At 38.7% G+C, this 14,073-nt stretch overlaps 2 protein-coding genes and 1 pseudogene across 4 annotated transcripts; 1 reads left to right on the top strand and 2 right to left on the bottom strand.

Annotated features, from left to right (window-relative positions):
• Window positions 1–1,061: 1,061 nt before the first annotated feature.
• LOC132166585 (cytochrome P450 94A1-like) lies at window positions 1,062–2,624 on the top strand. The gene has a single exon (XM_059577432.1). It carries the CDS (start codon window positions 1,062–1,064, stop codon window positions 2,589–2,591), a length of 1,530 nt encoding a protein of 509 aa, XP_059433415.1. The 3' UTR covers window positions 2,592–2,624.
• A 1,865-nt stretch (window positions 2,625–4,489) lies between these two features.
• LOC132166762 (cytochrome P450 94A2-like) lies at window positions 4,490–6,022 on the bottom strand (annotated as a pseudogene).
• Window positions 6,023–7,886: 1,864 nt separating this feature from the next.
• Window positions 7,887–13,347, bottom strand: LOC132166516 (probable myosin-binding protein 4). Of its 3 annotated transcripts, none has more exons than XM_059577344.1 (4): window positions 13,292–13,347; window positions 11,158–12,562; window positions 9,551–11,045; window positions 7,887–8,224 (listed from the first exon to the last, which is right to left on the bottom strand). In XM_059577344.1, exons 2-3 carry the CDS (start codon window positions 12,356–12,358, stop codon window positions 9,571–9,573), a joined length of 2,676 nt encoding a protein of 891 aa, XP_059433327.1. In that variant the 5' UTR covers window positions 12,359–12,562; window positions 13,292–13,347; the 3' UTR covers window positions 7,887–8,224; window positions 9,551–9,570. The 3 variants fall into 3 exon arrangements, with proteins under 3 accessions (XP_059433327.1, XP_059433329.1, XP_059433328.1); XM_059577346.1 differs by having other exon boundaries at window positions 9,551–11,039; XM_059577345.1 differs by lacking the exon at window positions 13,292–13,347 and adding an exon at window positions 12,942–12,956.
• Window positions 13,348–14,073: the final 726 nt, after the last annotated feature.

Genomic DNA, 14,073 nt, shown 5'->3' with positions numbered 1-14,073 from the left:
ACGGTGAAAATCGTAGATATTTTTTGAAGTTTGATTGAGTTATAGGTAGACTCAGTCCCATGAAAATATTAGTAAAACTCGACGTTTGAAAACATTTTATCATTTGATATTATCTTCATGAGTTTTTATGAGAAATAAAAAATATGCTTTAACTATTTTGGTTTATAACCGTTCAATTTGGTCATTAACCTTGTTTACAAATCATTAAATCTTGTTTTGATCATTTGGTCATTAACATGTATTGATATTTTTATAACTATTAACGGTTGCTATTATTTTTCTAAGCATTATAACTACTGTTATTACAACATGAGATTTAAGGGAAAAATTCAGTTATGATTGTTTGGTAACAAATTGTTTTTCTAAAGTTTACGGCGTCGGTCATTTAATGGTTTTAATGACATTAACTTCTTTATTATTATTATTATTATTATGACTATTAGAACTCATTCACGTGTATATATATTTGGTGTATCAAATACTTTTTTAATCGTATATATATATATATATATATATATATGGTAATAGAGTGTTGCACAACACTTGTTTTCAAGGCATAAAGCCATGCAATATTAGATCACTACATAAAATATTTGAAGTCTTCATTCACTTTGTCAAAAGGATTGTTCCATATACTAGCCTTTGATCTTGAAAGTTTTTTGAAAGTGAGTCATTAATAAAGCTAGACGCTTTATTCTAGTCTTGAGAAATTACGTATTACCCGAGATTTGATCGCAGCGTGTTACGTATTACGAGATTTGTTCCATATACTAGCCTGTGCATTGTCATCGTCGTATTAAGGGCATTGTCAGGACATCTGCACACCTGTTTCTTTCGCATTTCCAACATCAACAATATTAAACAAAACAAAAATTGTTGACGAATTGGCTTACGTAAAAACCCACTCCCGCCAATTCTTTAAGAATAGCCGGGGATCCTGATCCCATTATAAAAACCCACTCCCAGTCTCCCACCATTTATTAACCAAATGAACATTTCCCATCCGACAGAAGACGAATCAAAAGATCTCAGAAAAAAGCTGTCCCAAACAGTAATTAATTATGCTGTTTCTCCAACTTCTAGCCTCATTTTTCCTTCTCCTTCTTCCCTTATTACTTTCCATCCTCTTCTTTACCAGAGCTTCAGCACACAAAAAGCAATCATCCACCGCCGTCAGCCCTCCAAGATCCTACCCAATTATCGGTTCGTTTCTGGCCGTGGTTGCTAACCGCCACCGCCGTATCCAATGGTTTACAGACATCCTCCAAGTCACCCCCTCCGCCACCTACGTCCTCCACCGCAGCATCGGCGTACGCCAGGTCTTAACCGCCAACCCGGCCGTCGTCCAGCACATCCTCAAGACCAACTTCCACAGCTACGCCAAGGGAGATTATTTCCACAGAACCCTCAAAGACTTGCTCGGCCACGGTATCTTCAACGTCGACGGCGAATCTTGGAAATTCCAAAGACAAGTTGCCAGCCACGAATTCAACACCAAGTCTCTGCGCAACTTTATTGAGACCGTCGTGGACACCGAGCTCTCCGACCGCCTAATCCCCATCCTCTCCTCAGCTGCCGCCACCGGAACAGTCCTAGATTTCCAGGACATTCTTCGAAGGTTTACCTTCGATAATATTTGCAAAATCGCTTTCGGATTCGACCCCGCATACCTCTTGCCCACTCTTCCACAAGCCAAGTTCGCTCAAGCTTTTGAAGATGGTGTCAAGATCAGCAGCGACAGGTTGAATGAGTTAATCCCTGGCGTTTGGAAAATCAAGAAGCTGTTGAATATTGGGTCCGAGAAGCGCCTGAAAATCGCAGTCTCAGAAGTTCAAGAATTTGCCAAGAACATAATAAAAGAAAAGAAGCACGAGCTTAGAGAGAAGGCGTCGCTCGATTCCGTCGACCTCTTGTCAAGGTTCTTGAGCTCCGGCCACTCGGATGAGAACTTCGTGACCGACATAGTGATAAGCTTCATACTTGCTGGGCGCGACACAACCTCTGCGGCACTCACATGGTATCTTTGGCTACTTTCTAAGAACCCGCGTGTCGAATCCGAGGTTCTGAAGGAAATCAAAGAGAAATCCGAGGCGCCGGTCTTTGAAGAAGTGAAAGACATGGTGTACACTCACGCTTCTCTGTGTGAATGCCTGCGGTTGTACCCGCCAGTGGCGACGGACACGAAGGAGGCCCTGAACGACGACATTTTGCCTGACGGGACAGTGGTGAGGAAAGGGATGAGAGTGACGTACATACCGTACGCAATGGGGAGATTGGAGAGGCTGTGGGGGTCTGACTGGGCGGATTTCAAGCCGGAGCGGTGGCTGGAGAAGGACGAGGCGGAGAACAGGCACTGGAAGTTCGTGGGCAGGGACGCGTACACGTACCCGGTGTTCCAGGCGGGGCCGAGGATTTGCTTGGGGAAGGAGATGGCTTTCTTGCAGATGAAGAGGGTGGTCGCAGGAGTTGTAAGGCGGTTCAAGGTGGTGCCAGCGGTGGAGGAAGGTGCGGAGCCGGAGTTTGTTCCGCTATTGACTTCCAAAATGAAAGGCGGAATGCCGGTGAGGATTGTTGAGAGGGATGAGAAATAATGATTGGTGGGCAAGGCTTTCAGTAATGCGCCATGGAACAGCACTTGTAAGAAATAATAATAAAAGTATGCCTCGTTGGTTTTATTATGTAAGCCAATTGGTCACAAAATGCGCCCAAATCTACGCTGTCTAGCTGTCTGTTTCACTATATAACTTCTACCAATATAATAATAATAATTATTGTTATTTTATTTGGTGACAAGGTAACAAAATCTTCATGGGTTTTAAACCTGACTAGTTTGTTTGCCTTTTGACAAATTATAATTGCAAGGTATTATTATGATAAAAATAAATAATAAATAATTGGTTAGACTTAGTTTTCAGAGAGATGCATTCTTGAATGTGTGTCCTAATCGCTTGTTATGCCCCATATGATCTTTAGTTTTCGACATTATTACAAATCATATGATTTCCACATCCATTTTTTAAGATAATGATACTCATTTTTTTGGATAAGAAAATTTATATTACATTTACCATGCAAATAAGTGCTGGCATAAAGTAACTCCTACCAATAAGTGACCAATTTAGAGCTAGCTATATTTATAATTTTATGTATGGTGGTTTACGCACTAATATGATAATATAACATGACACTATCATATCAGCTAACAAAAAAATTTGCACATCATGAGGATGGTCACAACCACCATTCTTATGAGTTACGTGATATATATATGAGGATGTCGCCGATTAATAGAGTGGGAGAAGGTATGTGCAATTTTTTTGTTGGCATGACAAGGCAGTGTCACGTACTGCCATGTCAACGTGTAAGGCCAGCTGTGACGCTACGTAATTTCTGATTTAGAGATCGAATTCAAGTCATCCAAGGAACTAAACATTGATTTAGAAACATGCTAATTGGATTTGGTCCAACCATAAAAATGCATTCTCAACTCGTGGTTAAAAACGTGGAGAATTTTCGTAGTACGAAACATAATCGATCTTCGTCATTGATCGGTGACTGTAAATTTCAAAGAATGCCATATGAAGCGTACGTGGGGAAACCAGTGGCTTCCACGTGCTTGTGGAAAGCATCAACTGTAAGCCGTACTATTGGCCAATACCTTCGAAGCTTCGCAGGGAGAAGTGGTTTAATAGAATGGAATGGGTCCATAGTGCTTATCCATTAATGTGTCGTACTCAATCCTATTAGACTCGGATTATTTCATTCGCAAATCTTCAAATTTGCCTCTTAATGTTTGAAGGCAAACTTTTTTCGCTTTATCAACTCCTTGCTTGCTTGGAGGTGGTTGCATTCGCCACCTTCTCGAACATAGCTTCATCCAAACATTGATGAATAAGAGTAAGAGCTTGTTGATCATTCTTTTGAAGTCTTTGAAAAAGCCTCTCTTTGATTATGACTCAAAGAAGCTTCATCACTAGGCTCATCGTAGCCTTTTTTTACAATCTCCCAAGCATCTTGTGATTCAAGCAATGCCTTCATGCGAACACACCAATTATCAAAATTGCCTTTCGAAAGGTGAGGGAATTGAAATGGGAATGTTGAATTGGCCATTTCTCTAGGATCAATAAACTATAGTTTTGATACCACTTTGTTGAAAATTGGAAAGAACACTCACAAAGAGAGAACACAAAATAGGAAAAGGAATATTCAACTTTATTCAATTTAATAAAATAACTTGCTTACATGGGTATTTATAGGATACAAATAACAATTCTAACTTCTTTCCAATAACTTCATTCATTTACATCTCATATAACTCTCATGTAATTCCTATATAAAATAACTCTTGAAAAACTAAAAGATACAACCTCTTCAAGTCACTTAGTAACATATGAGAATATGAAATGAAAAGACTAAACTAAATATTATTAAAATTAAGTTTATTATTCAACAAACTAAAAGCCATATCTACGTAAATTCCTATATATTTTTATGCATCCCTCTTCACAATCTTCACTGGGAACCCACCTTTCATTTTAGAAGTAAGTTGCGGAACAAACTCAGGGTCCGCACCTTGCTTCAGCGCTGGCACCACCTTGAACTGTCTAAGAATGCCTGCAAGCACCCTCTTCATCTGCAAGAATGCCATCTCCTTTCCCAAGCAAATCCTCGGCCCTGCCTGGAATACTGGGTATGTGTATGCGTCCCTCCCAATGAACCTCCACTCGCTATTCTCCGCCTCGTCCTTCTCAAGCCACCGCTCAGGTTTGAACTCCGCCCAGTCACACCCCCACAAACTCTCCAACCTCCCCATCGCGTACGGCATGTAGGTCACTCTCATTCCTTTCTTCACCATCGTGCCATCTGGCAAAACGTCATCGTTTAGTACCTCCTTCGTATCCGATGGGACAGGCGGGTACAACCGCATGCTTTCACACAAAGAAGCATGAGTGTACACCATGTCTTTGACTTCATCGTAGACAGGCGCTTCAGATTTCTCTTCGATTTCCTTTAGAACCTCAGACTCAACATGCGGGTTCTTGGAAAGTAGCCAGAGATACCATGTCAAAGCTGAGGAGGTAGTATCACGCCCAGCAAGTATGAAGCTTATCACCATGTCCATCACGAAGGTCTCATCTGAGTGGTTGGAGCTCAAGAACCTTGACAAGAGGTCGACGGAATCGAGCGAAGCCTTCTCTTTGTGCTCTTGCTTCTTTTCTCTTATTATGTTCTTGGCAAATTCTTGAACTTCTGAGAGTACGATTCTCAGACGCTTCTCGGACCCAATGTTCAACACCTTCTTGATTTTCCAAACGACTGGGATTAATGCATCCAACCTCTCACTGCTGATCTTGACGCTTTCTTCAAAAGCTTGAGCGAACTTGGTTTGTGGAAGAGAGGGTAACAAGTAGGTGGGGTCGAACCCGAAAGCGATTTGACATATGTTGTCGAAGGCGAACCTTTGAAGAATGTCTTGGAAGTCTAGGATAGTTCCGGTTGCAGCAGCTGAGGAGAGGATAGGGATGAGGCGGTTAGAGAGCTCGGTTTCCACAACCGTCTCGATGAACTTGCGTAGAGACTTGGTGTTGAACTCATGGCTAGCGAGTTGTCTTTGGAACTTCCAAGACTGGCCATCCACATTAAAGATGCCTTGGCCGAGGAAGTCTTTGAGGGTTCGATGGAAATCGACTCCCTTGCCATAGTTGTGGAAGTGGGTCTTGAGGATGTGCTGGACGGCAATAGGGTTGGCGATAAAGACCTGGCGCTTGGCGAAGTAGTGGTGGTGGACGTAAGTGGCGGAAGGTGAGATTTGGAGGATATCTGAGAGCCATTGGAGACGGCGGTTGCGGTTGGCGAGCTCGGCCAAGAATGAACCGATTATAGGGTAGGACCTTGGGAGGCTGATGGTGGGTGATGGCAATCATTGTTTTTTGCGTGCTGAAGCTTTGGTGATGAAGAGGATGGAAACTAAGGGCAGAAGGATGAGAAGAGAAAATAAGGCTAGGAGTTGGAGGAACAACATGGCTAATAGTTGGAGAGGTGCTTATTGATATCTTTTCGATGTGTTTTTGTGGATAGGCATATTGGACATGGACAATGGTGTCGGTATTTATAAGGTCGAGTGTGGCTGTTTTTGTTGTTAATTTCGCAACTCAGTCTCGATCTTTCATGATCATGAGAATCACAATCTTGTATGACCATGGAATTAATCAACCAAAGATATACGAATAAGTTTCTATAACCAAAATGATGATGGTTTAACCCAAAAAAATCCATACAAACGGTCTAATTTTATTTTTGTCAAATAAATGTAAGTCTAATGAAAGAATAATTCTTAAAAATTCTCATGCGTATTACCATTTTTTTTTCTTTATGTTAAAAATCTTTACTGCAACTACAATAACAAAATTCAATCGATTACTTTTATATTTGTTTACCCAATCCATCAAGCAAACAAATCCTATATTTATCACATTATATGTAATTTCCAAATTATTAAAACAATGATTTCTTGTGGATAATAACTTCAATGAGGTTATGGTATAAACGGGATGTTTTGCACTCTCGAATAGGAAGCAAACACCTAAGCTTAAAATATCAAAAACTAATATATATAACTCTTCACACCAAATAATTTTTCTTCTATTGACAAATTATCTCATTGACAAAACCACTGGAATAATTGTCTTTGTTGGTTTTGGAGACTCTGATGTGGGGGGCTCGGAGGTGGGTGGTAGGCGTTGGGTTAGAACAAATGAAAAAGTCTATGTGATTAATTTGAATTAAAGATACGGTGTTTTCGTCTCTATTGTATTTGATGTTTTTATATTATGTATATATTTTTTTATTGAATACTGTAAAATGGGGTTTTACACCTGATAGAAGGGACTCTTTGTTGTCTTCTTTCTTTTGGGACTGATATTGATATGGAGTATTATCATATGATCATAATCAAACTTTCTTGCCTTTGTTTTAAATTTTTAGAAAGCCACTTTATTTTGGCCATTTTTCTTTTAAAAAATGCTAGCTATATGTACAATTTTACGTATGGTAGCTTACGCACTAACATGATAATATAACGTGACACTATCATATCAGCTAACAAAAAAATTTGCACATCATGAGGATGGTCATGACCACCATTCTTATGAATTACGTGATAGATGAGGATGTCGCCGATTAATAGAGTGGGAGAGGGTATGTGCAAATTTTTTTTGGTATGACGAGGCAGTGTCATGTACCGCTACGTTATTTCTGGTTTAGAGATCGAATTCAAATCATCCAAGGAACTAAACATTGATTTAGAAACGTGCTAATTGGATTTGGTCCAAGTCCAACCATAAAAATGCATTCTCAACTCGTGCTTAAAAACGTGGAGAATTTTCCTAGTACGGAACATAATCCATCTTCGTCATCATATCGGTGATTGTAAATTTCAAAGAAGGCCATATGAAGCGTACGTGGGGGAAACCAGTGGCTTCCACAAACATCTGTACAGATCGAAGACATCTGTGCACATGTTACGTGATCCTGAAAAGTCTCATCTTCTCCCCAAATAGAAAATGATGGATTGTTCTTGTTCCTGTACCAAATTTTAGACCTTTCCTTCTCACCCATACAAAAATTTGAAATGGGTCCCTTTATCTTGTACATTTTGGACATTTTGCAGAACAAAGAGTTGTCAAGGAAGATAACCTAAAAGAGCATATAAAGTAGGAAAGACAAGGCAGAGTACTCTACATACCTATTTGCATGGCAATTTTAGGGAAAATACCAGGAATTGCCTCTGGTGTATAATCTCTATACCACTAAAATCATCATCTGTATGAATTTACAATGGAACTGGTTTGCCTATGGGAATAATAAGCAAACTTGAGAACAAGAAATTGAGCCAAAAAGAAAATCACCAGTTTTACCATCTCCTTGTCATTTGATATAACAAAATGAGTTAACCCAAACATCTCTTTAATCAAACAAAACTCAGAGGGAAAACAAAGGAAGACGGAAGACATTACTTCCAAAGTTGACAATGCTATCTCCTAATATATACCATTTTGTTCTCGTGGTACCTGTACGCGAAACCCCATCTTGATTATTCATATTTGCAGGCAAACTGAAAACCGAGCCATGACTTCTTCGATCATTGCACCCCACAACTGGCTGAAAATCTTCCTCTAGTCTTGACTTTTGTTTTCTGGTTTCCTCGTAGTGATTTGGTATACATCTGAAAAATATAATTTGGGAAGAAGAAGAAAAAGGTTAGGCTATTATTGGAAGATAAGCGTGATGAATTTCAACCTGTAGATATCAAATTTAAGGCAGCAAAGCACAGAAAGCCAACAGCTTTTAGGATTAAGAAAGGCAATTCTGGGGATATAATATGGAAGTTAATTTGCAAGCATGACAAACTCATCAAATGTGCCAGAAATTCTCAAATCTGATTAGCAACTTGAGGTACACCTAATGAGGAAAACATGAAAGAAAGAACCACTTGTCAGCTCATATTTTATTCATCTTGAAGTCAAATGAGTTCTCTTGTCAGCAGTTTTCAGAGAGATGCATTCTTGAATGTGAATCCTAATCGCTTGTAATGCCCCATATGATCTTTAGTTTTCGACATTATTACAAATCATATGATTTCCACATCCATTTTTAAGTATTTAAATGCAATAGTAGTTGCAGCAGTGAGTTTCCAAGTATTCTAAAAAAAAAATTGGTCATGTATGATGGTCTCCTTAATATCAATAATAAATAATCAAAACAATTGTTAAGAAGCTGAGGTAGTTCTGTGTCAAACTGCTCTTTACTGACACCAGTTTATTAACATTCCATGAAGTACTATAAGGACCTAAAATTTTGAAAACATTTCAGGAAGTCAGGATCATGATTTTGACGATACTGCTAACGATAAACCACTTGTCAACAGTCAATGGAGATGCTATTTCCTCAATTAGATTCTTTCAACCAAAACAGTCATTTTATTGACTGGTTACTACTGTCAATTGAATGTCATGACTTTCAAAGAGCGGTTAATATATTTCCCCTATGCCAGTCAACCTGTGTTTCTCAATGCGAAAAGTTCACCAGAGCAATTCATGTACCTTTCATATACACGAATGTCTAATAATAATTTGTTTAAGGTAAATTGTTCTAAATAATTCAGCTACATATCTGGAAGTCAATGCAGTAATAACATAAGTAATATTAGCAGAATCAAGGAACAGTGGGTTTTGGTGGTTCATCAAGGCATGACATACTCTGAGAAATTACAGATGGAAAAAAAAACAAAACAACCTCAAGGAATTGACCTACTTAAGGGTTCAGCCCTCAGACACTAAAGATACAGAAGAAATTTCTGCTGGTTGAGAAGATTCTGCACTAAGATACAGGAATATGTGGCTTGGGACCGACATTGATACTTATATATGGCATGCAGAAATAAGAAATTCCCTCGTGAAAAAAAAAAAAAACACTATCGTAAAAATTTGACTTTACAGACCAAAATTCCATGTGAAGATTAGCACAACTAGATATTTTTTGGTATGCTTACCACGTCATGATTCATGTCACTCAAGGAACAGATTGACATCTTAATCTTATTCCAATTTTCCGCAATTCTTGCAGTTGTTGGGCAATCTCCTGAACAAACTGTAGTCCCTCATTTCCATGTTGAAGGGAGTTAAGACTATGCTCAAGAAAATCATGATCTGCCTCAAGTGATTCCAATCTATCATTAAGGTCTGAGATTTCATTTTCAAGAGCAACCAAACCGATTTTGGTTTCATCCATGGAATGCTTTCGCCCATTGGAATAGAATAAATTTTTCTCCTTACAAACAAAATGATCATCACCATCTGAAGCAGTTGACCCCTCATGAGAAGTAGAGTTTCCATTAGATAAATGTAAGTCTTTTTTCACATACAAACAATTCTCTTCCATATGACCATTTGATTGATTCACCTTGCTATTAAGAGATTTTTCCTGGTCATTTCTACCATCTATAAATTTTTCGGAATGTCCACCATAAGGCATGTTGGACAAAGCCTTATCACCGGAAATTTGATAAAGCTTCCTCTCCAATTTCTTCAAACACTCTGACATATACAACTTTTCATCTTCAAATGCTAAGCAAGAAGTTTCAGCAACAAAAGAACTTCCTTTTGATACCTCAGTCATCATTGACTTGCAATGAAAATTGACATTATTTGTAAAGGAAGGTACACTAGTACTCTCCAAAATGACATTTTCTCCTTTCAAATCATTACTTCCCTCGGGTAAGTTTGATCTACAAAATTCTAACTCTGCTTCCAAATCTTGTATCTCTTTCTCCTTTTCAACCAGGAGATCATTAGCTTTCTCCAGTGCCTCTAGATCATATTCTGCTTGCTCTTCCATCATTCTCAAGTACTGAAGGGCCTCCATATGGAGTGCTGCCTTCTCCTCCTGTAACCTCGTTATCATGGCCATTGCCTGATTTGCTGCAACTGCAGAAGCATTTCTTTCTTCCTCTAATTCCTTATACAAAGCTCTAATGCATTTCTTGTCATACTCAACCTGTCGCTTTAACCTATCAAGAAGACTTTCACCTTCAATTTCACTTAAACTTCCATCTAAAGATTCAAGACTTGATTCCACTGAGGCCGACTTATGCAGCATCCGAGTTCCATTATAGTTGGAAGTATCAGCTCTCTGTTGTTCATCACAACAACCAGGTAGTATGGGACTTGTTCTATTTGATGATAAGCAAATCTGTTGAGCAGAATAATCATTTGCTGGCAACAGCACCAATTCTTCGTTGACTCTATCAGGTTCGCTCACAGTAAGTTGTTCTGCAACAATATCAGAGGCTTCTCTTTCCTCAATACTGACAGCCTGTTTAGGCACATCATCTGGATCAACAATAACTGGCTTTTTAACAGCAGGGTCATTAACGGTCTGATCACCTTTAACAGATGCTCCGGCTGTTGTACTTATCAACTTTAGTACTTCCTCATACTCATTGATAGAGACATGTCCACTGTCACTTCTTCCAGTAACATCTGCCGCTGCAAAGCATTTCAGATAGGAGGAATAAGTTACATGTAAGAATCTCTACACACACACACACACACACACACACAGAGATAGAGAGAGAGAGAGAGAGAGAGGAGAGCATACACTTCTCTGGTGATGTTCCATCAGATGGGGGGCTGTCATCTAGAGTAATAAGCTCAGCTAATGCAGTAGAAATGGAACTCTGACAGAGAGGAGGCATGGGAGTGCTTTCTGTTGATTCTTCATGAGGAATGTCATCTAGTGAAATAAGCTCAGGTGGTGCAGAAGGACCAGACTTCTGGTTGACTTGCTGCCAATTGAGTTCACTCAAACCATGCTCAATTGCAACTCTAGAAGCAGAGAATTTCACATCCTGACGCTTGCTAACATCAGGCTGCACACATGGATCTAAAAGTGAAGGCCAGATATTATAAAGATGGCTCGGTGGTTTCAGATCCAAACCACTGGAAAGTGCCCTGCTTGGAAATTCTGAAGCACATTGAACAGCAAAATCTTCCTTAGCCTCAGTTTTTTCACGAATTATACTACTACCACCGTCATTATCAGAAAATGGGAACTCAGACTCGGAATCGGAAGTGATCTTCAGCTCAGAGTATCCTACATGAGACAAGGGATCAAAACCACCGTTTCCTAGACGGCGAGATGTCACTGACTCAGAAAATTTACCCCTTATCTTCTTCAAGCTATTTCGACGTTTTATGCGGCTACGGCTAGGCAAACGAGGCAAAGGAATGTAAGGTTTAGCAAAACCACTCTGAGATGATTGTAGTTGGAGTGATCTTTGGGTATTTTGTCTTGACCTCCAAGGCTTATTGCAACAAGAACAGAGCTTTGTGCCCATGGAACCAGAGATAAAATCCTTGTTCAGCACTGGGCTTTGGAAACCATAACCAACAAGATCCATCCCCAATATACCCACCAACAACCTGTGAGTTTCGGGGTTTGATTTGTTCTTCATGGTGAATGACAAGAGGCAACCCTCACACATCCCACTGCCATCAGCAAGCTTACCATGAATGTGACAAGAAATCAAAGATGATATCTCTGATCTATGGTTCCTGCAAAGTAAGTGACGATAAAACTTGGGTTTCTCATTGCCTAAGAGATGATCAAGCCTGGAGCACAAGATACAGGGCGCTTGCAAATTGCAATAACTAGCAAATTTTGTCAGCAAATATGATAACCCAGCATCAACAAGCAGCAGAAAAATCAAAAACCATTCACAAGCTGCAGATGTCAGAACAGCTGTAAACCCCGGTGCACTCCTTTCTACTTTGACAGATGAAACCCCAGTTAGCGCCATTTCCACCCAAATCACTCTAAAAAGGCATGAGCTCCCTGATTGGGTATATCAAGGAAGGGTTCTATTGGTGAAAATGATAGATATGAAACTCCTGCCAATTCTCAAAGTTGAGATTCCCATCCTGAACTCAATCGTTGCTGTAAAGCTTCAACAACCCAATGATGGAAAAAACAATGAAACAACTCCAGAACAGCCAAAATGCGACTGGAAGATTTAAAAACCACAGAGACAAGAGACAATAAGACAACTTGGGAACAGCCAAAGTAAAATATTAAATCTTAACTGGAAGGAATATGAACAAAATCGTCAAACATGTGAGCAGTTGAGTAAAATCCCGAAATCCCCTCATGAAAAAAAATAAATAAATAAAAAATGAAAAGAGAAACTAATGAGGAAAACCCAGTTCCCAGAATTTGTAAAAGACGAGGCATACCCAATTGCGCAACACCATCATTAAATCAACTAAAAAGAACAACCCTGAAGAAAACCAGAAAATAAACTCAAACCAACCCAACTGTACGACATAATGCCAGAATCAACTAACAAGGATAGAAAGTTAAGCAAAGCACAATAAAAGCCTAACCTCTTAAATGTGCGAAACCAAACCCAAATTCAATTCAATAATGCACATTGAGCTTGTTGGAATATATGGAAAATATATATATATTTTCCATATATTCCAACGGAGCTTATCCATAAACAAAGCTAAAAAAACCTTCATTTTTTTTTTTCTTTTTTTGAGATTCTAACTGGCAACAAATTGTAATATTGATACCCCATTAAAGTCCCACCAAAAATAAACCAAATTAATAAGGAATAAAAAGATCTACATACGTAAATGAAGATCAAAAGGGTGTAAATAAACACAATGCACATTTCAATCACAAATAAAAATTCAAGAAAAAAGGGGGAAGAAAAAAAAAATGTAGGTACCCGGTCTGGAGCTTGATGAAAGAACCAAAGAGGAAGAGCGACAGGTGCAAATTCTGATAAAAAATGGCAAAAGCAAAATTGAGAAAAAAACAAATAAATAAATGGATTAGAAGAAAAGAAGAAAAAAAAGAGAGGGTAAATTACAAGGAGGTCCCTACCTGGGAAAGACACTTGACCGTTGAAACCAACTGTTATATGCTAGTTTGGTTGCTAAATAAAGGAAACTTGAAAATTCAAAGCCGTTAATATTTTTATTTTATTTTTTTCTTCTTCTTTACTTTGTGTTTGGGTCTGAAAAATATTAGAGTGTATTTTAAGCTGACCTGCCAACAACACCACCCTATTAATACAAAACGTTGATTCAAATCTCCCAACAACACCGATTAATACATACATGTGCTATCCTTTAAGTCTTGATCAATGCCAAAATACAATAAATAAATAAATAAATAAGCAATTTTTATTTTTTATTTTTTTACTTCCAATCTCTTTTTGTGATTGCCTACCTAAACTAGTTAATAAAGAGCTTTCTACCAGTTTTTACTCGAATTTTCTTTCCATAAGCATAAGAAGAAAATCAATTATATTTCTTTATTATTCCAAATCCTTTTTCTTTTTTTTTGGTTTGGTATGGTGGCGTCCTCTTGCCATACCTTTAAAGCCATCATGCCACTTTCCTATTCTTTATACAGCTGCAGGACACCCCATTGAGAGTAGGGGAAAAGAAAAGAAATCCATCAACCTGATTTTCAGACTTCCATGCTTAACAAGTATTAAGCAGC

This window comes from Corylus avellana, chromosome ca11 (assembly GCF_901000735.1).
Source record: "Corylus avellana chromosome ca11, CavTom2PMs-1.0".
NCBI classification, from domain to species: domain Eukaryota; kingdom Viridiplantae; phylum Streptophyta; class Magnoliopsida; order Fagales; family Betulaceae; genus Corylus; species Corylus avellana.
This window is presented reverse-complemented; position numbering and strand designations above follow the sequence as displayed.